General features: G+C 33.8%; 1 protein-coding gene and 1 long non-coding RNA gene across 5 annotated transcripts in view; one reads left to right on the top strand and one right to left on the bottom strand.

Annotated features, from left to right (window-relative positions):
* LOC129949023 (diacylglycerol kinase 1) overlaps nucleotides 1-23812 on the bottom strand; it is a 140498-nt gene that overhangs the window by 12928 nt on the left and 103758 nt on the right. For 3 of the 4 annotated variants that reach the window (XM_056060218.1, XM_056060215.1, XM_056060217.1), the window contains 6 exons: nucleotides 23295-23432; nucleotides 22942-23119; nucleotides 21715-21801; nucleotides 21380-21594; nucleotides 17659-18294; nucleotides 2756-2911 (listed from right to left, as the gene is read on the bottom strand). In XM_056060218.1, the coding sequence (XP_055916193.1) occupies nucleotides 2756-2911; nucleotides 17659-18294; nucleotides 21380-21594; nucleotides 21715-21801; nucleotides 22942-23119; nucleotides 23295-23432 (1410 nt within the window). The remainder of the gene's footprint in view (nucleotides 1-2755; nucleotides 2912-17658; nucleotides 18295-21379; nucleotides 21595-21714; nucleotides 21802-22941; nucleotides 23120-23294; nucleotides 23433-23812) is intronic. The other variant, XM_056060216.1, reaches the window with a different exon arrangement.
* Nucleotides 2320-2895, top strand: LOC129949025 (uncharacterized). Its single transcript, XR_008781993.1, has 2 exons — nucleotides 2320-2672; nucleotides 2732-2895. It is a non-coding gene; the product is annotated as an uncharacterized LOC129949025 (long non-coding RNA).

A 23812-nucleotide genomic window follows, 5' to 3' on the forward strand; every position in this document is an offset into this window, starting at 1 on the left:
GCAAAGATCCACTGATGATCTCATGGTTTATTTCACCGAACAGTGGAACAAATCTTTACATCGTTTTGGAGAAAGTAAGATTATTGCACTTGATATTTCAAAGGCATTTGATAGAGTTTGGCACCCAGCTCTCTAATCGCAAATGCGTGCTTTTGTTATTAATAAATCACTTCTTCGTTGAATTAGAAATTACCTTTCTAACTGTTCAATACAAGTTGTATTAGATGGTTTCAAGTCTGAAATCCATAAAATAAATGCTGTTTGCCCCCCAGCTCTCCGTTTTGTCTCCGACTCTTTTCTTTCTATTCATAAATGATCTCTTGTCTGTCACTTCTAATCCATTAAACTGTTTCGCCGACGACTATTCCCTCAGCTTTTCATATTCGTTTCAAGATTCACATCCGTGTCCTTCGGATGTGGAACTTCAACGGCAGCGAATGATAAGCTCATTAAATTCTGATCTTGACAGCATTGTCCAATGGGGAACAAAAAACCGTGTAGAATTTAATGCATCGAAAGCTCAATGCTGTCTCCTGTCGTTAAAGCGTAACGCACCGCCCGATGGAACTATCTATGAGTGGCACTTGCATCCAGGAAACCAATCAACTGTCAGTACTCGGTATGTGTATTACAGATCACCTCTTATGGAATGATCACATATTCGATATCGCCAAAAATGCTGCCAGATGCTTAGGATTTCTCTATAACCTACAAAGATCCGTCCAAAGCTTGAATATAATTCTCATATCTGGGCAAGTGCCCCTAAAACAAGTTTAAATCTCTTGGATAGAATTAAAAAAAGTCTTTAAAAATGATAGGCGACAGAACTATAATCGAAACATTTACATCGCTAGAACACGGCCGCAATGTTTCATGCCTTTCGTTGTTTTATCGATATTTTTACATGTTCTGTCAAATTACCCTGTTGCATTCCACCCCTTAAACTATTCAGCCGTAATACTTGCACTGCTAGGGATATTCATCCGTTTACCCTTGAGTATAGAGATTCTTTCTTAAATCGCACATCGAGAATGTGGAATGCTTTAGCCAACTCTTTCCGATTTCGATGTTTAGAACTCAAGACCAATGTGCACCGGTATCTCCTTTTAAATCCTATTCTATTTTCCTAACGCTCGCATTGTGTTTAATTATTAACATATAAAGGGTACTAATAAAATAACCCCTTGAGTGCTTATGAATTATAAAAAAAAAAAGAAAGGCCTCTCAAGAAAATTGAGTGGTTTTTTTTTTTTACCATAGCAGTTTAAAAAAAGGCGAAAATCTTGATTAAACCTTAATATCTTACGAACCAAAAACGCTAGAGACTTGAAAAAAAAAATTTGTCACCTCGAAAATTTTACAAATTAAAAATGATTTTATCTTCAAACCAATTTCGTGTAACGAAGAATAACGTTTTCAAATGCTTCTAAAATTAGTAAAAATTGGTTTTCGACCAAGAATCTCGTTAACAAAAATAGATTTTGAAATCAAACTATTTCATCATATGCAAAATGTAGCTGGTGGTTTTTAAACTTTTTAGAATAATTTAAGTGATAACTTTTTTTAATAAAACACGAAAACCTACAAACTTTTAAATAAGACAATGAAGGAAGTTATCAGTATGGGTCGCACCCCTGTCTTTTAAAATTTGTAATTGAAAATAATTTGTATATAAACAATTTGAGCTATAAAATATTTTTATATTACGTAAAAAATAACGACCCGTTTTCGATTTATCGATTTTAGAAAATAATTTTTAAAATGCTTTTAAAAATGAAAACTAAAAACAGTCACATTTTGGTCCACAAATATTATTGATACAATATAAGAGCATGCGCAGAGAAAAATTATAGAAATCGGCAGACAGACGGGATCGGGGGACCAACTTTTTTCGACTTTTCTACCATCGTAGTATCATGTTTGATTCAAAACTCGAGGTCGAAATTTGTTATATGTAGTTCCTATATGTCGCAAGTAATAACCATTGATTAATAAAGCAACATAACCAAACAGCATAAGTATACAAAGTAGAAGTATACTGCACAATACATTTATAAATATCTCATTGATATCCTGATGGTATAGGCTATAAAGTAGTTTGTAATTCAAGCATCTAAATTGAATACCATAATGATTCAGTCCTTATTGTGCCATCTCTCTCAACTTAAAATGCCACCTCAGTATCCTTAGCCACTTAAGAGGAAACAAAATTGTCACTCTTTCTTTGTTAGCTTATATATTGAAAATGCGTACCCTGGGGGAAAACCAATAGACGCAAGGATTGACAGTTAATATTTTTCATAGCAACGATGTCACGTAACACATTTGCTCTGCCTCATTTAAGTGTCTCTATAAATTCTTAAAAAAAGGAAACCATTAAACAAATAATTCCTCTGCTGACTTATCGTATAAGTCATGGCAGCTAGTACAACCCCAGAAAATAAAAATAAATTAAGTTCACTTGTTTTAGCAGCTTTCCTTGACCTGATCTTAGTTGTGATTGAGAAATTTGACTTTATATAATAAAAAAATCCAACACATTGTCATATGGAACTCAAAATAAAATAAATTATGGACGAAGAAAAAAATTAAAATAACAAACAAAAATGGAATAAATTAAGGATTTGTCCTTTTAAAAGCGAAGAACCACCAACTTTAAGTCATCTATGTAGGTAAGGTACATAAATACATAAATAATATATGTATGTATAGCAAAACAACAAATTTTTAGTGTTGGCCACGTTCCAGTACTTACCACAATTTCAATGTTTTCATGAAGATTTTTACACGAGGCCGCAAAAGTCTCTGAAGTCGCGTACTCAAAGTACCACAGTTTGTTCTTCATGCGGCTGTTAAATTTATGTGGATTCTTCTCACGCTCCAAATGGAATTTAACGCAAATTGCAGCATCCTGAAGAGACAAAAATTTAAAACAAAAGAAAGTTAAACAGAATCAGGATTTCAATGAATTTTATGTTTAATGCAAATAATATGTTTTTATATTTAAACCTCCAGTTGACCCAGATGTGGCCAAATAATAAAACATTCATAAAAGGTTGAAAATTGTCATATATTTTGAAAAATCTGTTAAAATTTTATAATTTCATTTTATAACGTAAAACAAAAAATCGGTTACATATATTTTTTTTTAATCTCTATGCTTCCTTGAAAGTTACTTGGGCTCCAGCGCAGATATGATTGGATTGTTTGGGGAATAAGAAATTGCATCCCTAAACCCAAGGGATGCTCACCTTTCAAGATGTTATTAGGGTCAAAGATGTAAGTTTCTGTTGTTATAAAGCCCACTCAACGAGCCCACTCGAATATCGGACGTGGTAAGTCTAGCAGAAAACACTCTTGACTTGTTTCCTAACTCTGACCCTGGTAAGTGCACTATTAAAGCTTTATCTCCTCTAGGCTCATCTGACCATTGTGTCATATCAGCAAATGTCTCGTGTAAAAACTTTCCAGTTAAAGAAAGAGCTCCTAAGAGAACTGTTTGGCAATACGAGAAAGCCAACTGGAACGGTCTCAACAATTATTTTATCATCTCTAACTGGTCACTATGCTTCCTTGATAATGACGTCGACTCCAGCGCTGATATGATCACAAGTTTAATTCTCCTGGGAATGAGAATTTAACGAAAAGGGTTAAAAGCATCAGACCTAAGGAAAACGCATTGTTCGATGCGAGCTGTAAAGAGGTTATTAGCGTCAAGAAAAATTACGGTAAAAAATACTGCAATGTCCCAAAGGCAGTACAAATGTTTGGTCAGTTCCTACGCTCGTTGTCAATGACACTCCATTTGTTAGCTCTTTAGAGAAAGCTAATCTCTTTGCTAGGCAGTTCGCAGCCAATTCAAGGCTGCCAGTGATTGTTATGACTGCGCCTGTACTAGAGCAAGTTAGTGATTCTATGGGACCAATCTTTTTTCGCACTCGTACTGTTGCAAGAGTTCTTAAAGATTTCAACGTTTATAAATACAGTTGTTCAGATGGTATCCCCGCTATTGTTCTGAAGAGGTGTTCTTCAACGCTGAAAAAAAACCACTGCATAAGCTTTTTCATCTGTCCTACTCCTCAGGTCTCGTTCCGAGCGGATGGAAAACCGCATTTATCCATCCTATTCCCAAAAAAGGAGATTTTTTTCACCGTCTAATTACCGATCGATTGCACTCACATATGTCCCTTCTTTCCAAGCCATAGAAACGCTGATGAATTATCAACTCACTCAAGAAATATCTCGAAGATCGAAAGCTTCTTAATGATCGACAATACGGCCTTCGTAGCAATAGGTCCACTGGTGATCTAATGGTTCATCTCACCGAACAGTGGAGCAAATCTTTACATCGTTTTGGAGAAAGTAAGATTATTGCACTTGATATTTCAAAAGCATTTGATAGGGTTTGCTATCAGGCTCTCTTATCGAAAAAGCATGCTTTCGGTTTTCACGAATACCTGCTTCATTGGATAAGTAATTATATATCGAATCCCCCCTTGCCATTATCCTTGGATGGCACTTTCATAGAGGAGACTGAACATATTGATATTCTCGGTATGTGTAGCACCAACCACCTCTTGTGGAACGATTACATACGCGATGTTGTCCAAAATGCCGAAAGATGTTTTTCTCCCCCTCTGATCTGGCTGTTATTTACAAGACTTATATACGTCCAAAGCTTGAGTATAACTCCCAACTCAACCGTAATACTCGTGCTTCTAGGAATGCTCATCATTATACTCTCAAGCCTAACTGCGGTCGTCCTTCATGTACAGAGATTCGTTCTTTAGCCGTACTACGCAAATATGGAATTCCTTACCACACTCTGTCTTTCCCAGCCATTGCAATATTCAGGAATTCAAAATCAATGCGCACCAACACCTCCATTCAACCCCTCTCTCCCTTTAATAGTACTCACACTGTCTCTTTGCAAACCAAGGGCAGTAAATTCCCCTTAAGTGTGCGCTTATTATAAAAAAAAATTAAGCCAACCTACTGAGGAAAACCAAAATAAGTTTAAAGAAGATAGAAAGACCTGCAATGGACATATTCAGCGAGCCGAATTCGAACATGTCCCGAAATTGCTACGAATACTACAACGTCCTGAAACTTAGTAAGAAAATGTTCGTAACACGACGTCATCCTTAGTTCCAACCCGCGTTTTCAATGACACTCGAATCCTCTCTGACATACACAAATCCGCTATCCCTCCTAATGTTCTGAAGAGTCGTTGGCAATACTAGCGTAATCTTTTTTATCATTCCTACTCTAAAGGTCTCTTTTCGAGCGGACGGAAAACAGCATTTAGTAGGATGGAATCTATAACCGAAACCCTTGCATAAATCGAAAACAATGTTCTGTCGAATTAGTCAGTAGCATTCCACCCCTCAAACAATGTAGCCGTAACACTCGCACTTGCAGGAATGCACATTAGTTTATTGTATTGTAAAGTATAGATATTCGTTTTTTAACCGAACATCAAGAATGTGAATTGCTTTACCCAGTTCTGATTTTCCCTCCAATTTTGGTATTTAAGACTTTAAGACCAATGTTCACTGGTATCTTCTATTAAATCATTCCCTATTTTCCTGCTGCTCTCACCTTTACCATTTTAACTTTAAGCATGTTAAGGGCCTTAATAACCCGTTGAGTGCCGGCAAATTATTAAAAAAAAATAAAAAAATGTCCATTAAAATTGTATTTCATTTCGTTTTCATTTTTGTCCATCATAGGTCTTGCCCATCTCAATTGCCTTCTTGTTCTATTTATGACATTAATTTTTCCGTTTCATCATTTTGTACACTTTCAGTTGACTTGGTCGTATGATCAGAATTTTTCTTTTCATTTTGGTCTGACATAACCTTAGCTGGTAAAGTGTGTTTGTGGTCCGTAAGAAAGGATCGGTAGAACTGTAAAATATGTTTAAGGCTCTAGAATTGTTTCCAGCTGCTTGTGATGCGTCTGTTAATTTCTTTATTTTCTTGGTCCTGAAATGAAGGAAAAACGTCGACAAAACCCAAACTTATTACGCCTAAGTCTAGAAAAATATAACATCTCAAGTGTTTTTTGCTTCAAGGATTTATTTATTTTTGACAAAGACATTTTCTTTAAGTGAAAGTTTAATGAGAACATTTTCTCAAAATTACCTCAGTTTGTTTTTATTCTTTATTCTTACTTCTTTTTTTTCAACCCGATGATGGATATGAATAATTCAATAAAATTCAATAAATTAAAGCTATTGAGGTATTTGAGTCCTTTACAGAGGATGTACCTTTTTCATCGATTTGTTTGAAGAAAAAAAAATCGTTTGAGTCTTGCCGGGAAATTGGACAATAACTTAAAAATCGTGTGGGTGAGTTTTTGTAAAAAAAAATGAATTTTCGAAGAAAAGAAAGTTTAACGATTTTTCGACAGATTCTCAATCGAATCGAATGGATTTTCATTATTTGCTTGAATGTTCAAAGAGTTTTATTTCCACATTTCTTAACTCTAGGATTATACGAACATTAGAAGATGTTGGTAGCGGAAGGTGCTGAGGGAATAAGGAACAGGATGATTTATGGCTCTGAAATGAAAATAATTTTCTTAGTATCAAAAGAAATAGTGGTGTATTGGAATGAAATTTTTCAGTTCTTGCTAAATGCATATCGTCAAATATCACAAAAAAAAGACGAATGGAAGGAAGGAAAAGAAAGAAGGAAAGACTTGGACAAAGGCTGGCCATTGAGTAACATTTTCTTAACGAGGATGAATCTCAGGTTTTAAATTTTTATAAGACGATAAGTGATTACTGTGATGATGAGGGAAAAGACTGTCAAAATTGTTTTGGGCTAAGAAGAGCTAAAAAAATTTTAGCTCAAGAAACAGGAGATATATCGACTTCAAATGGATTTCGTTTTACAGATAATAATGCAGAGAGATGCAGAATTTGCTCTTAAGAAAATTGCATGGATAGTTTTTTTTACAATAGCAGTTTAAAAAAAGGTGAACATTTTGGTTAACCCTAAATATCTCACGAATCAATGACGCTAGAGACTTGAATTAAATTTTATATTATATATCTTAAAGTACCAAACCAATATATTTTTGGAAAAAAAAAAACAATTAACGTTTTTTTATAAATCAACGAAACTGAAAAAAAAAATTGTCACCTTGATAATTTTACGAATAGAAAATGATTTCATCTTCAAAACAATTTTTTGCAACGAAGAATAACGTTTTTAACAACTGTTAAAATTTTGAGAAAAATCCAATTGTTAGTTTTTTAATAAAAGCCTAAACAAAAAAATTAATAAAAGTTTTTAAAAACGAATTTTGGACTGAAATCTCTTTTAAAACTTTGCTATATTGGCTTTAAACTACTTTTATCTTATTTGAAAAATATTAGAATTACGCAAAATTTGGTAAAAATTAATGTTCGGTTCTTGATATCTCTCAAATTAATTTCATTTATCCAATTTGTCAAAATTTAAAAAATGCTACTAAAATTGGTAAAAATATGTTTTCTACTAAAAATCTATTTAACGAAACTAGATTTTCAAACTAAACTGTTTTTGATATCAAAAATATTTTTGGTAATTTTAATTTTTTTAAGAATAATTCAACTGACAACTTTTTTAACCCAACACGAAAACCGACATTATTTTAAGCAAGACAAATCGACAGGCAATTTGGGAAGTTATCAGTGTGGGTCCCATCCCAGCCTCTTTCTTGTTTTTAATTTTATTTCTTTGGGATTATTAATCAGTGAAGAAAATTCAATTTTCTATTAAATTTAAAAGGTTTTATGATCACTGAGCTTTTACAGAATTTTTTGGGATTTTTTCTGGAAATAATTCATAAACCTAGCGTTGGGGTCAACTTGTACCCCACTTTAAAATATCTAACAAAAAAACGTACCGCCACCTTAACTTAGTAAGTATTAGTCCCAATCTCTGCCGCCAACACAATGTATCGAAAACCAGTGGCAACATTGCAAAGATGCAATCATAGAAGCAGCCTTTGATGTGCTGGGTTTCAAGCAGCCACCAACAAGGAACCCCTGGTTTGATGAGGAATGTCGGCAGGTAAATGCAGACAAACAACAGACACGCAAAGCGGCGCTGCATAAAAGGACGAGAGCTGCTCATGAGCTCTATGAGGCCAGAGGAACACCGACTTCTCAGGAGGAAAAAGTGAGGGCATGGGAAGAGTGCGGTCAAAGATGTTGAGAGATTTAAAAGCAGGAATGAAGTTCGAAAGTTTTATGAACAGGTGAAACGAAATTCACAACATAGAAAGGAAGGCTGCAAAGACGAAAGTGGAAACATCATAAGTGGAACCGCAGTCAATGCTGAAGATATGGAAGGACCACTCCTGCAGACTGTATCACGGCGACGGCGAACCGATTTCCGCTGTTTGGCAGGACGATCCATTCAACATAGACGACGAAAGCCAAAATCCCGTCCTCCCGACTTACACGAAGTAAAGATTGAAATGACGAGCTGTACGGGCTGTACAGCGACGTTGACTTAGCCAGAATGGTAAAAGTCCAACGACTAAGATGGCTGGGTCACGTAGAGCGCATGGAAACCAATGCTCCGGCCCGGAAATTCTTCGAATCCACACCCACAGGACAGCGCAGTAGAGGAAGACCGCGGTTCAGGTGGCGCTGACAAGTAGAAAGTGACCTCACCCAACTTGGAGTGCGAAACTGGAGACATCTAGCTAGGGACCGAGCTAGATGGAGAAGTTTGTTGGGTGAGGCCCTAGGTCACACAGGACTGAAGCGCCTTAAGTAAAGTAAAGTAAAGTATTATAGTCACAATCGATTCTGGATTCTTGCTCTTCCGCGAGTTGGATGAGCTTATTTTTTTTTAAAACTTCAGAAAGTAGTAAGCTTATAACAAGCGTCAAACTACAATCAGAGGCTCATCATAAATGCACGTGTTAGTTCTTAGTAAGAAAATAATACAGTTATAGCCTAACATACGCAAAAAGTACAAAACATAATTAACATTACAGAACAAAAAATAAAATGAGAACTTTTACGATAGTGGAGCGAGCATTGGTTCTAAACAATGATTTGAATCCCACCTTATTTAAATTTAAATCTATCGATGAACAGTTTAAGTTATTTAAAGTGCTCATTCGACTTAAAGTTTCATTCTTCCCATAGTTAGTTTTATGGAAGTCAATGTTTATAAAATCAAATGTACGCAGGGGATGAGTTCCGCCTCAGTAATTCAAATGTACACAAGATAGCAAATAAGGTGCATCAGTTTTACTATTAATGAGTTGATGAAGAAATACTAAGTCATTATTAACACGCATTCGATTGAAATATTGCATTTGAAGAAACAGGATACGATGTTCATAGGGAGGCAGATCATAAGGTTCATCCCAAGGAAGACCCTTTAGGGCAAAGCCAATGAAATTATGTTGAATTGATTTAATACGTTTTTTTAGGAATTTCGTAATAAGGGAGTTCATACCTGGCGGAGCATATTCAAGAAGAGGACGAACATGGCAATTGTACAAAGAAAGAGTAACATAGGGATCATTGAACTCCTTTGCCAAGCGTTTTATAACAATAAAATTAATGTTATGTGTAAACTCTAAGTTGAAACAGAAATGTACACCTAAATCTTTTAATGTGGAGGCACGACAGAGTTTTTGTTATGATATACAATAGTCAGTAAAAGTTATCGTCTGGTATTTTAAAGATTGAATGAAAGGCTATTTTCCCACACCAAAATGGAAAACGATCAATGTCGGCTTGTAAAAGAATACGATAATGGGGGGACATTTTTGTTTTTAGTTGGTGGGTTGAAATGTTATCGATTTCATTACTGCTGATGCTACTTCAAGTAAGTTTTAAAGTACAACCATATCGGCCAGTGTTGTGTTCAACGTGTGTAGAAAATAAAATTTACTTATATGATCGAAAACATCTTGTCCATCTTTGATTTGTTTCATATACCGCCAAAACATGATTTTACATTTATAAGTTTACATTAATAAGTTTAAAAAAAACCTGAATAATAGTAGCATAAATATGGAAAATAAATTATCACATTTATCTAGGGTAGAATTGTACCTCATGACACAATTGTACCGATTTTTGCAGTGACGTCAGTGAATTTAAAATAAAAAAGAGGCTGGGATGCGACCCACACTGATAACTTCCCATCCCGTCGGTCGATTTGTCCTGCTTAAAAGTTTGTCTATATGTACTCGTATCAATTTTTACCAAATTTGAGTACTATTTTGTATAGATTTAATTTTGTATGAAAAAACGGACTGTGGGATTTTTATATAAAAATTATTGAATACCGAATACAATATTTTCTGGGAAATAAAATAAGTTTGAAGCCAATATTACAAATTTTTGAAAATATATTTGAGTCGAAAATCAATTTTTACCAACTTTTGTTATTTTTTTTTAGGTTTTTAATTTATTGTACAAAAACTGTCAATTCGATTTTATTTAAAATTTTACTAAATGTTAACAACAATATTTTTTGAAAAATAAAAGTAGTTTAAAGCCAATATCTATAATTTTTTAGTCGAAAATCAATTTTTACCAACTTTTGTTCAATTTTCCTTTAAGTTTTTATCTTCTGTTAAAAAAACTATCAATTCGATTTTTCTCAAAATTTGTCCTAATGTTGAAAACAATATTTCTTATAAGTTAAATTTAGCTAGAAGCTATTATCTCAAATTTTTGAAAAGATATTTTAGTCGAAAATCATTTTTTACCAACTTATGTTAATTTTTTTTCGGTTTTTAATTTTTTGTACAAAAACTGTCAATTCGATTTTTCTCAAAATTTTTTAGAATGTTGAAAACAATATTTCTTATCAGTTTGAAGCCTAAATTTTAAGTTTTTGAAAAGATATTTAAATCGATATTAAATTTTTACAACTTTGAGTAATGTTTTTTTTAGATTATTATTTTTTATAAAAAAACTGTCAACTAAATTTTTTCAACATTTTATGAGATGTCAAAAACATTATTCTTCGGTGCACAAAATTATTTTGGAGATGAAATCATATTTTGGTCGTAAGATTTTGGAGGTGACAATTTTTTTTCTTCAGTTTTTTTATTTATAAAAAAACCGTTAAGTGGATTTTTTTCAAAAAATATACTTCTTTGATATCACGTTACAATATATTGTATAAAATTTAATTCAAGTCTCTAGCAAATTTGGTTCGTAAGATATTTAGGGTTAACCAAAATTTTCACCTTTTTTCAAACTGCTATGGTAAAAAAAGCACCCAAGCAATTTTTTGGAGAGCTCTTTCTGCATCTTTCTGCCTTATTATCTGTATAACAAAATTTATTTGAAGTCGATATCTCTTCTGGTTCTTGAGCTATGGACGACGAAAAAAACGTCGCGAACGTACGGACGTACAAACGTACGTACACACGCACGCACAGGCAACTTTCTAAAAATCTTTTATTTCCACTCTAGGGACCTGGAAACTTCATGTGCAATGTTCGTTTTTTTCCAACTTGACAATGATTAATTTTAACCTGGAAAAATTGATATCCATGACTTTAAAAAAATTATATTAAATTAAAAATTTAAAAGTAACTTTAAATAACCTTAATGCCTTCTAGGGACACAAATAATATTTCAACGTCCTTATATGTATATGTAAAGATATAAAAATAAACAATAGTAGGTAATTTTTTTTAAAGTTCCCTCATCAAAATAAATCCAACTTTCTTTCAATGGCGTTATTTTTTAACAATCCAACTCAACTTCAATCAAAAACCCTGAAGCAAAAGTTAATTCTTCTTAATTTCCCTTGGAGTAATTGGCATTGTGTAGAGATAAAATGTAAACAAAACAAGATTTATCTCAATTGAAAACATAATAGTGCAAAGAAGATTTATAGTAAGAAATGCAAGATGGGACAACGGACAGCAAAATAAAGGATTATAATGCTATTATGCGGCTATCCACAACTCGGTTTACACTGATAATAATTTATAATTGAGATTGACGTTGTCTTAGATAACTAGATTCTTATGTTTCATGGTAACACAAGAATTCCATTATTCATTTTATTTCGGTGTTTATTTTGGTTTTATTCACGATTTGAGTATGAATATTTTGATGTTTGCACATTAATATATAGTTTCATTTTAAACACGATATTTAACAAGATAGAAATGATTAAACTATGAATTTTCGCTCATAAGGAACTGGGAAAAAACACTTGGTGGAATGGTATATTTGATCTTAATTTGTAGTTATTTAACATTGGGATTACTTTGACATTTGTCGAGTGTTTCTGCCTTTACATGTATCACAAAAGAGACATACATTTTCTATAATAAAATTTCAGACCTTAAATATGAAAAAGTTTTTACTTATAAGAATATAATAAAAATCGGGTATTGTTTCTTGCGAGGCCTGCTTCGAGGTTGCTATGAATGACATTTATTTTATTTCATCAATCCAAAGAGCAAATATTTTGTTTGTTGACATTTTTTCACAGCTGTTTAGCTGTCAGACAAAGCAAATGTTCAGATAATTGAACTAGAGCTTTCGTTTGGAGTAACATTGCGTTCTTTTCCTTACGATTGTCAAACGAAACGTGAGGTGGAAGCTCCATTTTAATAGAATGCATTGAATTCCTATGGCTGAACTGAAAGCACACAGGTATGGTTGAGAGTTGTAAGTCACTAGGCCCTAGTTTTCAGGGGACTATTGCAGGAGTTAATTTATTTATTTTAACTTTTGTTGTGAAAAGTATGCCGGAGCCGGTTGAATGCTTCAGATAACTCTCTCTTTGACTTTGCATATCTCAAAAGCAGTAATATGTTTTAATGCCGACCGGAACAAAATTTTCCGCTTTAGTGGTTTCCCAAGAATCACATAAACATGTTGTCAGGTATATTACAAGTTGGCTAGCCCCTGACACAAAACATTCCGCACGGTACATGCCAAAGCTAAGCTCATGCCAAATATTCTCATACTCAAGAATCTCCATGTAAGTTTCCTTTTGTTAGCAAAAAATATCCCGTTACTGAACTAATTTTTTTAATAAAGCATTTTTAAGAACTTATTATTTTATGTTTGAACAAAATTGCAATGTCTACAGAAAAGTTTATCTCTTCCGACACGTCAAATATTAAAATTTGTTCATTGTAAGATTCGGAAAAGGCAAAATTACTAATGAAATAATGTATGTTTGGTGAAGATATATTGTTGTGTTAGATTCTGTGATGAGACTGGTTTTATTGTTTACTAGAACTAGGAATAGTTAGTTCAGAAGTAAGCAATTTTCGAAAATATATAGCATACAGGTATAATTTACGATCCAGAATATGAACTAGGCTTTCAAAATGAAGAGATTAATAAGATTACAGCCAACTTAATCAATATATACTAAGTCAATTTAAACTCTATAGTCCAGTTAATAAAGGTTTTTACCCAAAAAAAATCCAACAGTTTTGACACTTGACACACTTACTAAGGGATATCTGGCGATGACCCAAAAAATTAAAGTTCATTAAATTTTATAAAAAAAGCTTTCATGATTTTTTACGTATCTGTTATAGTTTATAAAATAACTTTAGCGGTAGTGAAGAGAAACATATGGTTTTTTCGGTTTTTAGGGTTTATCTTAAAAACTATTTGTCATTTCAAAAAATAGTCTTCTACAAAATTAAAGCTAAATATTTTAAATATTTTAGTTTGTAAACTAACTCTATAGACATTTAAGGAAAACATGTGATTCTTTTACACGAATCGAAAGCTTATTAAATTTGCTAAAAATATGTATCTGTAATTGCAAAAAAAATGTAGTATTCAATTTGTATGTCCCTCCTTACTTCTGATACTCGTTGGGCTTTCATATGGCTCATAGCCTGCATGCCTAGAGAATAAGCATTGTACCAAGTTACTTTATCATCTCCAACGATACCACTTGCTTGACATGATTTCATTTGTAACTGGAAATTGGGGATGACTTTGAAAAAAATTTGACAGCTTTGCAATGTCTGTATTACCCTTATTTTCATGTTGCTCAGTTGTAGAAAAAGAACGCCAGTGAATTCTTTAACAGATGAGAAAATTTCATGAGTAGCAGTCAGCCCTAGAACCCATTACTCTTCACTCCACGCATTTGGACCCCTGTCCAAAATCTCTCAGTTCTTCTCATAGTAAAGCAACCCTCTTGCATCACAGAAGGCAGTTTTATCATGTGCTGCAAATACAGGTGACATTCGGCGTACGAGAAGTGTCCGGCGGCATTGAAATATGGAATCATATTCTTCACACAGTTAAGCGTGAATAAAATATTTAAGCAATGTAATTATATTAAACAACTGAATCCATAAGGCTGCTGTTGGTCCATTAGATTTAAGCTTGTTAAGATTTGTTTGTAGTTTCTCAGTAGTTTTCTATTGGATCAAATGAGGGTTTTGTTTTAGTGAACATAACAAGGGAGACTCATCAAGAAAATTATTTATGATATTTTGGATTTCCTCTAATTCATGTTGGCTTATATCGACTTGTTCCATTATTACATTAGCTAAAGATGTCAGTGTAAGTATTAAAACACGAACTGCTCTAGAGAAAGCTTTTCCTTGCAGCATCTTTTCAACGGAACAATATATATATTTGACTACGCATTTTGATAGACGGGGCTCAGATGAAGCTGCGCAAAGATTTCTTTACTTTGTATATAAAGAGGGTGGTGAAATGTTACCACCAGGCATTTTTGTTCAAATTTGCAACACAAAATTCCAGTATAGTGCAATGCAGTGTATTAAAGTCGGACGATGGAGAGTTTTGAACGAAAGAGGAATGATTTTAGTTTTTGCACTAAACAAGCCTGTTGTTATTGAGTGCATGTATCCTTTCCATCCTAGAACATCGTAAATGCCAATACTCATATGGTTGGGCTGTAACATTTCTTCAGAACACGCATTGACATTTCCAAAACTAAGTAGGAAACTAAAGGAAGTACTCGAAGTTTTCCAGTTGATTTAGCACGTAGTTTTTCAGCTTTTGCCTTCGTGTGTCAGTTTCTTTTCCTATGGAAGATGGAAGTAGATGCAGCGTGTTGCAAATAGCTGATATCTCCAACAACTGAGCTTCATAGTATGAAGAATACAGCTATAAGGATATAAAGTTTACCAACTTCTTAGAACCAAGCTTTCTGTATATAAAAAAACAAGGCTGTTTAGTATTGGAGACATGAATGCTCTGGGAGACACAACTGATATAATGTTATGCCCTATTGCGATGCACTTCCTTTTTCTATTTTCAATGTTCTTTTTCTGTAGTATAAAGTTTCCAGAAACGTTTTTAGGGTTTTAGATACACAATCGTCATCAAAGTGTTTAAAAAATCATCACATGTTTTCCTTACATGACTATAGAGTAATTTTGCAGAGTATAATTTTTTAATAATTTTTTTATACGACAAATAGTTTTCACCATTAAACCCGAAAAACCAAAAAAACATATGATTCCCTTCACTGCCGCTAGAGTTATTTTATAAACTATAACAGATTCGAACGAAATTATGGTAGCTTTTTTTATAAAATTTAAGTTTTGTAGAACATCACTTTTGATACGACAAATAGCTTTCGAGAAAAACGTGAAAGACGTGGGTCAACACCAGACATTCCTTAGTAAGTGTGCCAAGTTTCAAAACTGTTGGATTTTTTTTTGAGGTGAAGGCAATTGTTTTCGTTCATTGACTGGAATACTATGGAAATATGTAAAAAAAAATATTAAATATAAAAACATCCGATTCATTTCTGATATACTTTCAAAAGTTAATTTATTCTTTTTAGAAATTTATCAAACTTTAAACAAAAAGGCTACTAATCTACAATGTTTTGAGTATAGCTTTAAGAAGGATTATTCTTAAGAGGAACAATTAACTAATGATGCCTTAAAAAAATTATCTGGAGCTGATGATAAAGATACATAATTTGCTTTCAACAAAGATCATACTTCAATGTTCTAGATCAAAACTTTTGACTTGAAGGCAACGCTACAATTCTTTAAATGATTTTCATGTTTAATCCACAGTAACCTTCTGACAAGAGCATTTTTGGACTTCTAATTTTCTTACGCGATGCACGTTTTGAGAAGCTTGTTCTGCAGCTTCCATCGTCCGTCGGAGCGAAAACCAATGCTTCTGGTAGTGTTCGCTTTCCGGCAGTTTGGATAGCCCTTTGGAGATTTATATCGCCCACAGCTCTCACAAAGGCTCAACAGCAAGTTGATTTATTATCTCGTTACCAGCTGTTGGATATGCCAGGTGAACCAATCGCTCGATATCTGCCTGAAGCAGCTGCAGAGTTTCGCATCTTTTCTGCGTCCTATTGTTAAGCTGAACTCGGATGACTTCTGCCATGTGGCTATTCCCAAACCGCTGTTCGATTGCGTTTACCAGAACTGTGAAGTCACCACTCTTCTCTGCTGGGATGGTTTGTAGGAGTTCAGCAGCAGATCCTCTTAAAGCTATCGTACGAGCAATGTATTTTTCGCGATCGTCCCAGCCGTTTGTTAACGCTGCTGTTTCTTGTAGATTGACCACGGAATCTGACCATCAAAGCTTAGAGCATTGACTTCTCTCGCAACGTTTGCATTAACCTCTTCCACTTTTCGTTCTAATTCGAAAGCAAACGTAAGTGGGTCTTCATTTTGCTGCTCGTGATCCAGATATTCTTGCAGCCTATTAACGAGTTCGTTTTTTACGCTTGTCCCACTTAAGCCACGTTTGCTTAGTTTGCCCTTTAGCTCAGGGACATTTAAGTCTTTCAAAACTTTACTCATTGTTTTTATTTTTTAATTCACTACTTCACACAAAATAGTTCAATCATTTCTCACTGTTTTTATTCTCAATAAGTTTTAATCAATTATTATGACACCAATGAAACATTCGGCTTGGTCCGATAATTAAAACTTATTCACACTTCTTGTAAATAAAACGCACATTTATTTTATTTAAATCGCTCCAAACTTATTTGTTGAACACTTTCAATTATTACTTTTCAAACACAGTCTTAACTTTATCGCAGTTTACAGTCAATAATAAACCGCTTCGCTCCCGAGCGCTTATTTATGTACCTCAAATCGGTTTGAGAAACTACTAGGTTCTTGTAGGCGCTGAATATTCTCGAAGCAAGTTCTCTTAATCACTAAGTGTTGCCCCTTCTAGGTTCTTGTAGGCGCTGCATGTTCTCGATGCTTAACAAAGCGAGTTCTCCTCTTAATCACTAGATGGTGCCCTTCTTCTACTATAACACGATATAAAATAGTAAAAGAGATAAAGAGTGTATACACATTACAATATCAAAGTGCAAGAATGATATTTTTACTACAAACCAAATCAATGAAACCATTTATTGAACGATAATTAAGTATATACACCACGCATAATTCTGTATGTCTATGGTCATTGAAACGACAAAATGCTACATGAATTGGTGTATCCAAAATTAAAAACATTTCAGTCTACGAGATAATATTCGAGAGAATAGAACAAAACGGTTTCAAATGCGATCCAAGCGACTTTGTAAGACGCCTCGAATTTTGGTCTCGTAGTGGTCAGTCATATTCACACAATCACACTCAAGCTTAACAAATATATAAAATTAATTGTCTAGGAATCTTAACATTTCTATAAAAAGTACTTACCACTCCAACAGAGAAATAATTATTGATGATGTTGTATGGAGCGGAGCAATCTTTTTCCGATTGAACTTTTATTGGTTTCTGAATTGGAATGCTTTGAATGCTCCCGGAGGTGGCCAGTGGAATGTTGCCATTACCATCTCCTAAATCCACTTCTAAAGGTGGCATTTGAGGATTACTATTTGCATCGAATATTGTTGGCGTTGTTGGTGTCGATGGTATTGTGAGACTGCTGACAGCGAACGCCATTGGTGATGTTGTTGTCGATGGATATCCTGACATTGGTTGTTGATTGTTATTTTGATTATCTGCATCCGTTTTGCTTGAGTCTTTTGTGTGTATATCTTCTGTTGTATCCTCCTGTGGCTTTAATTGAAGTGATGATAGATGAGGAGGATGAGAATGAGAAAGCGACGATGGAGGACTTGTACTTCTGAATTGGCTGTGCTCTTCACGGGTTTTGGTTGTTTGGATTGTGGACATTGATATGCTCCGCATATTGTTTTCTTTAGTGAATTCATTGGTTGTGGTGTTCGTACCGTTGCTATGAACTTCTTCGTAGGATTCAATAACAGACTTTTCGACAATAACCCGCTGGGATAATTCAATAACTTTTTGCATATTCGAATGAAGAGTGACCTGATAAAGACAAATTGTAAATTAAATTAGACAATTGGCTTCAATGGCCATGTAGCCCAAGAGTCTAAGAGCGAAAACTAAAGATAAGTTAAAAAAAGTGATTCTTTATTTTTGTGTACTCGTTTCGATATAAATAGATTTACATAAGATTGTCAGTGTATATTCATGAAACTTTATTTAAACTTTTGCCGAAAAAAGTAAAAATGATGTAAAATAAACTCTTTAGCTTTTAAGCTTACTAATTATAATCACATATTTGGTCATTCAATAATACAAATATAATCATATAAAAAAAAAATTGATTTTGGCCTCTCATTAAAAATTAATTTGTGTTAAGGAGGCTTAACATTTTTGTTTCAGACTTATCAGAAGCATCCTTGAGGCAATTTTTATACCAGCTCTTTTTACCTGGTCCATGTTCCCTCGGCATGGAGAGAAGTTAAATTTGTTTTTATACCCAAAGTAGGTAAATGCTCGCAAGTCAATCCCAAAGATCTACGACCTATAAGTTTACCATCATTCCTTCTTAAGACCTTGGAAATATTGATTGAAATCCATTGATACAAGACTCCCGTCTTCGTCTCAACATGTCTACTGTAAAGGTTAATCGTTGGAAACAGCATTACACACCTTAGTACTCACCATCGATTAATACCTCCATCATAAAGAGTTCACTATGGTTGCTTTCCTCAACATCGAAGGTGCCTTAAACAACGTGGACACATCTGCATTCACATCTGTACTAACATTTTTAAACGTAGAGAGTTCGCTTGGAGAGTTAATTCATTTAATGCTAATTAGCAGAATAATTAAATTAAAGCTGGGCAACTCTTCTGGCAGACGCGACGATTCGTTAGTAGGGGGACACCGCAAGGTGGTGTTCTATCCCCCTCCTATGGAACTTAGTGGTGAATAAAATCCTAACTAGTCTGGATGTGGAGGGTTTCAGGGTGATCGCCTATGGACGACGTTGCTATAGCAGTTTCAGGAAAGCATCTTAACACCTTAAAAGAACTCTTACAAAATTCCTTAGACAGACTAATACTTTGGGCTGATTGATGTGGACTGGGTGTTAACCCACACAAAACATTTTTAGTCTTATTTTTGAGGAGATACAAAATTCCATTTTTCTACCCTGTCTATATTAAAGGAATCCAATTAAAATTCTCAAATGGGGCTTACAACCCATAATCACACATTGGCTGTACACATCGGTGATCAGACCGATTTTAATGTACAGTGTGGCAATATGGTGGACTGCTTTAGAGAAAGGAATAAACCGGGATAAATTAAATAAAGTCCAACAATCAGCTAGCCTATGTTTAAGCGGATTCTTCGCACGATCCTATCTGCGGCACTGGATACCTTACTCTACGCAGTGGACTAACAACTCCGTAATTCTTAGGTATAAGGAATCAATTCCAAAGCACACAGACTACACCATCCCCCAACTGCAATTCGACAAAAATTTCTAGATTTCTATACCTCTCAGATCTTTTTGGGAGGATAGGACATTCCTGGAAGATGAGTCAATCTATTTTTATACAGATGGTTCAAGAACGAAAGAAGGGGTTGGTGATGTGTGCACTTTGAACGACGGAAATTAAGTCTCTCATTCCGCCTTCCCAATCATTGGAGCGTGTTCCAGACGGAACTTTTGGCGATAAAAGAAGTGTTGCCTTGGATTAAAGAAAACGTGATATCAATATCTGATATCCGTATTTTATCAGATAGTCAGGCTGCTTTCAAATCACTGGACTCTGTCTCAACAAACTCTATAACAGTCCATAACTGTCGATCATCTCTAATGGAGATGGAACAACAGTTTAATATTCACCTTTGTTGGGTGCCGGGCCAAGTAACTGTAAGACAGATTAACTCGCCAGGAACGGTACTGTGCAGCCCATCCTACCACGTTTGGCTCACACTGGCATACCAATCGCTACTTTTAAAATGTTGCTAATGCAAGACGCTGTGAGGAGGGCAGGCACCAGGTGGAACAACATCACCACGTGTCAGGTCACAAAAAACATCTGGCCAACACTGGATTTAAAACGTTCTAGCACGTTCTAGAAAGCACGCCACGTGACTAGGCGTATTCTCAAATGACTTTTGCATAAGCTGTATGGACGAGGAAGAGGAGGAAACAATTCTAGCTCGAAAACGCAAGAATTACCTAGGAGAATTCTTCATTTACGATCTAAACGATCTAAATCATATCAGCATAAATCAGCCTCTCACGTTTCGTAAGTTACTCAAACTGGTTTCATTGAGCGTTTCTAAGTGTGTCCGTTTCCTTCTTCGACAGCCACTTCAACCTAACCTAACCTATCAGAAGTTCAGTTGGTAATAATTGTCAATCTTATACTTAAGTCTTATATAATTCGTAGATCAGTTTTGTAAAATAAAATTAAAAAATTTCACAATTTAATTGGACAACCTGTTGTGATGTGATGTGATGGAACAAACGTCCTGTTTATTTGATATAATAACATGTTTATTTGTACATTACATGTCTGTATGTTATTGACTTATGTATGCAGCCATATTTGTCGTTGAAATTTTGGTTTTGGATGTTAACTAACATTTTTCATGTACTCAATTTTAGAATCAAAACAGTTCCTTGTTTACTTTCCTTTGATATTTGTATAAGTACATTTTAAAATTTGATCACTTTGAATTTATTTTTTTTAACATAAAAACGTAGATTGTATTTTTTTGTGACATTAACCCGAGACCTTGTTTTTTCATTATACAAATACGATAAGTTTAAACAAGTTATCTTAATTCTGCTCTATAGCTTTCCTAGCTGTTCTAATTGTTTACACGATTAAAATACAGAATACACGACTCACAAAACACTTTTTTTATTTTGAATATCTACTCAAACTCATGGATTATAATATTCAACTTTTTCTATCAACGAAAACATATGCAGGCACTTCATAATACCGCATTAATTTTATTCGATGTCATATGCTCCATATGTTATTTAACTAAGAGAGGAAATAAATGTCCTTTCTCAATCCCCTTTAAAAAAAGAAAGCTCCTACCCTACCTAAATTAATAATTATCCACCACTTACCTTTGGCCTTAAAATCTCTTCTATTTGTCCAGAATTAGTCACTTCTATACTCCATCGATCTAGCATCACAATAGTCGATCTACTTATCTTGTCCATTAGCTTGGGTATATTTTCACCCTCGTACCCGCCGCCCCATCTCAGGCACCGAGCTAAGTCGTTCCCTGTCCCCAATGGAATCACACCAATGGCTGGTTGTGATTGCAGTTGAATAGAATCTGTATTACAAGGAGCAGATAAAAGTTGGAATTATAAGGAAGATGAAAACAATTTTTATTGAAAATAAATAAAATCAATTACAGAAGATGACTAAACAACAATGCTCGAACTGTCCATACCCATTGCCTCGAGGACCCAACCAACCGTGCCATCACCACCGCAACAAATGACTTTAAAACTTGGCAAATCCTTGAACAATGTTAGCCCTTGTGGATGTGTATTTTTTTAAATTGTTTGGAATTAGCCATAGAGTACACATGTGGAAACAAAAGAAGAAAACAGTGTTTATTTTGTTGGACAAGTCAACATAATTGAATGGATGTTGTATAAAGTTGTAATCATGATAATAAAAACATAAGTCTGAACAATATTCGGTTTAAAAATCAACTCCTCTTTTGCAAAGGTTTTTGATGTCGTGCGGATTCCATTAACTTGGGTAAGCAAGATTAAATTAACTTTGAGTAAGATTCATTTAAAATTTCCATAAATAACAAAATTCTTTTCAACTAAAATTATTAAAACCGTGCAAAAAAGATTACGTTAATATTTACATGTAAGTTATAATGTTATTTTATTGTCTTGTTTAATTATTACGACTGACAAAATGCCATTATTTTTTTTTTTTGATTATTTTAATCCATGTATGTATGGTATTTTTACTATTGTCTGTTAATGTGTCTCCAATTGACATACAAAATAATGCACCAAGTAGATTCAGTATTAATCTTTGCCTGAACCCACTTAATTTTAAAAGACAAAATTTACAAATAAAATAAAATTTAGAAGATCAGAAGGTCAATTTTTAGTTCTTCCAGATGCCTTTTTAATTTTGTTTTCATCATGTAATATGACTTTTAAAATGTTTTAATATTTTTATAAACGAGGAGATGGTAAACATCTGCTTAAGACTCAAAGACAAATGCCTTTTTTAATCTTAGCTTTGAACAAATAATTTAGGTAAATCTCGAGAAAAAAAAAATCATAGTGTAGTTAAATTTCAACTATACGTCCTATGAAGTGCAAGTAGAGTTTATGAATATTTGATTTCATATTTAACCCCAACTATCTTTATTTGAACATAATGGACACCCGTCTAAACTTTGCTTAAATCACCACAATATTTTTAAAAACCAATCAAAACAAAATTATTGACTGTTAAAAAAGGCTAATGCAATTTAATTTTAAACTTTAAGTAATGAGTAAAAAGACTATTAATGAAACACTAGAAAAATCAAATTTGCTGAAACTGTGCAGACCTGTGTTAATTATTAATGAATTCACATTTTTATTTAAAAATAATATCTTTAACTAAGTGTTTTTTAATTTTATATATAAAAAAAACTAACCTTCTTTGGGTCCACCTTTAGATAAGTCATACACTTGCCGTGGATTAAGCATATACTGAAATTTCCTCAATATACGATCGCCTTGTCGTCCACCACTTTTTGGATTGACGAATACAAGAAGCGGACATCCTGTTTCTGATGGTGTTATTTGAAAATGTGTAACCTGTGTTTGAGATGACTTTGATGGTAAATATAAATACATTTCAAAATAGGTTAGTCAAACAAAATTCAGTCACAGACATATTTTTATCAAATAGAAGGAAATTGTTAGTGTTTCCGATTTAAACATTTTTTTTCATTAAAGTTGAGATACAAAAAAAACATTGTTTTATTTTAAAAATGCATTGGAATACCTTAAAACTATTTGATTGATTAACTGATCGTTGTCTATCGAGGACAGCTGGGCAGATTGCAGTAGGCGGGACAATTAAATCAGCATACTCACCGAGTAAACATTCTTTTTTTACAGACGAAGCACATCTGTTGTGTAGCTAGAAATATCAAACAAAATAATACCCAATAATATATAAGTTAATAATTGAAAACAGTATGTATGTAAGCATGTTTAAATAAATTTGGTTTAAATATTATCAATCAATTTGTTCACCAATTTTCAAACGATTATTAACTTCCCATAGGAAGTTATTGTAATGGGTCAGATTTGTAAAATTGAAAATTTTGACAATTCTCGACGTTTCAAGGTTCCTAGGGTCGAAATAAAAGATTTTTAGAAAGATGTCTGTGCGTGTGTGCGTGTGTACGTACTATCGTAAGTCCGTACGTTCGCGACATTTTTTCGTCGTCCATAGCACAAGAACCAGAAAAGATATCGAATTGATATAAATTCTCTTATACAGATAATAAGGCAGAA

Source organism: Eupeodes corollae, chromosome 3 (genome assembly GCF_945859685.1).
Source record: "Eupeodes corollae chromosome 3, idEupCoro1.1, whole genome shotgun sequence".
Classification (NCBI taxonomy): domain Eukaryota; kingdom Metazoa; phylum Arthropoda; class Insecta; order Diptera; family Syrphidae; genus Eupeodes; species Eupeodes corollae.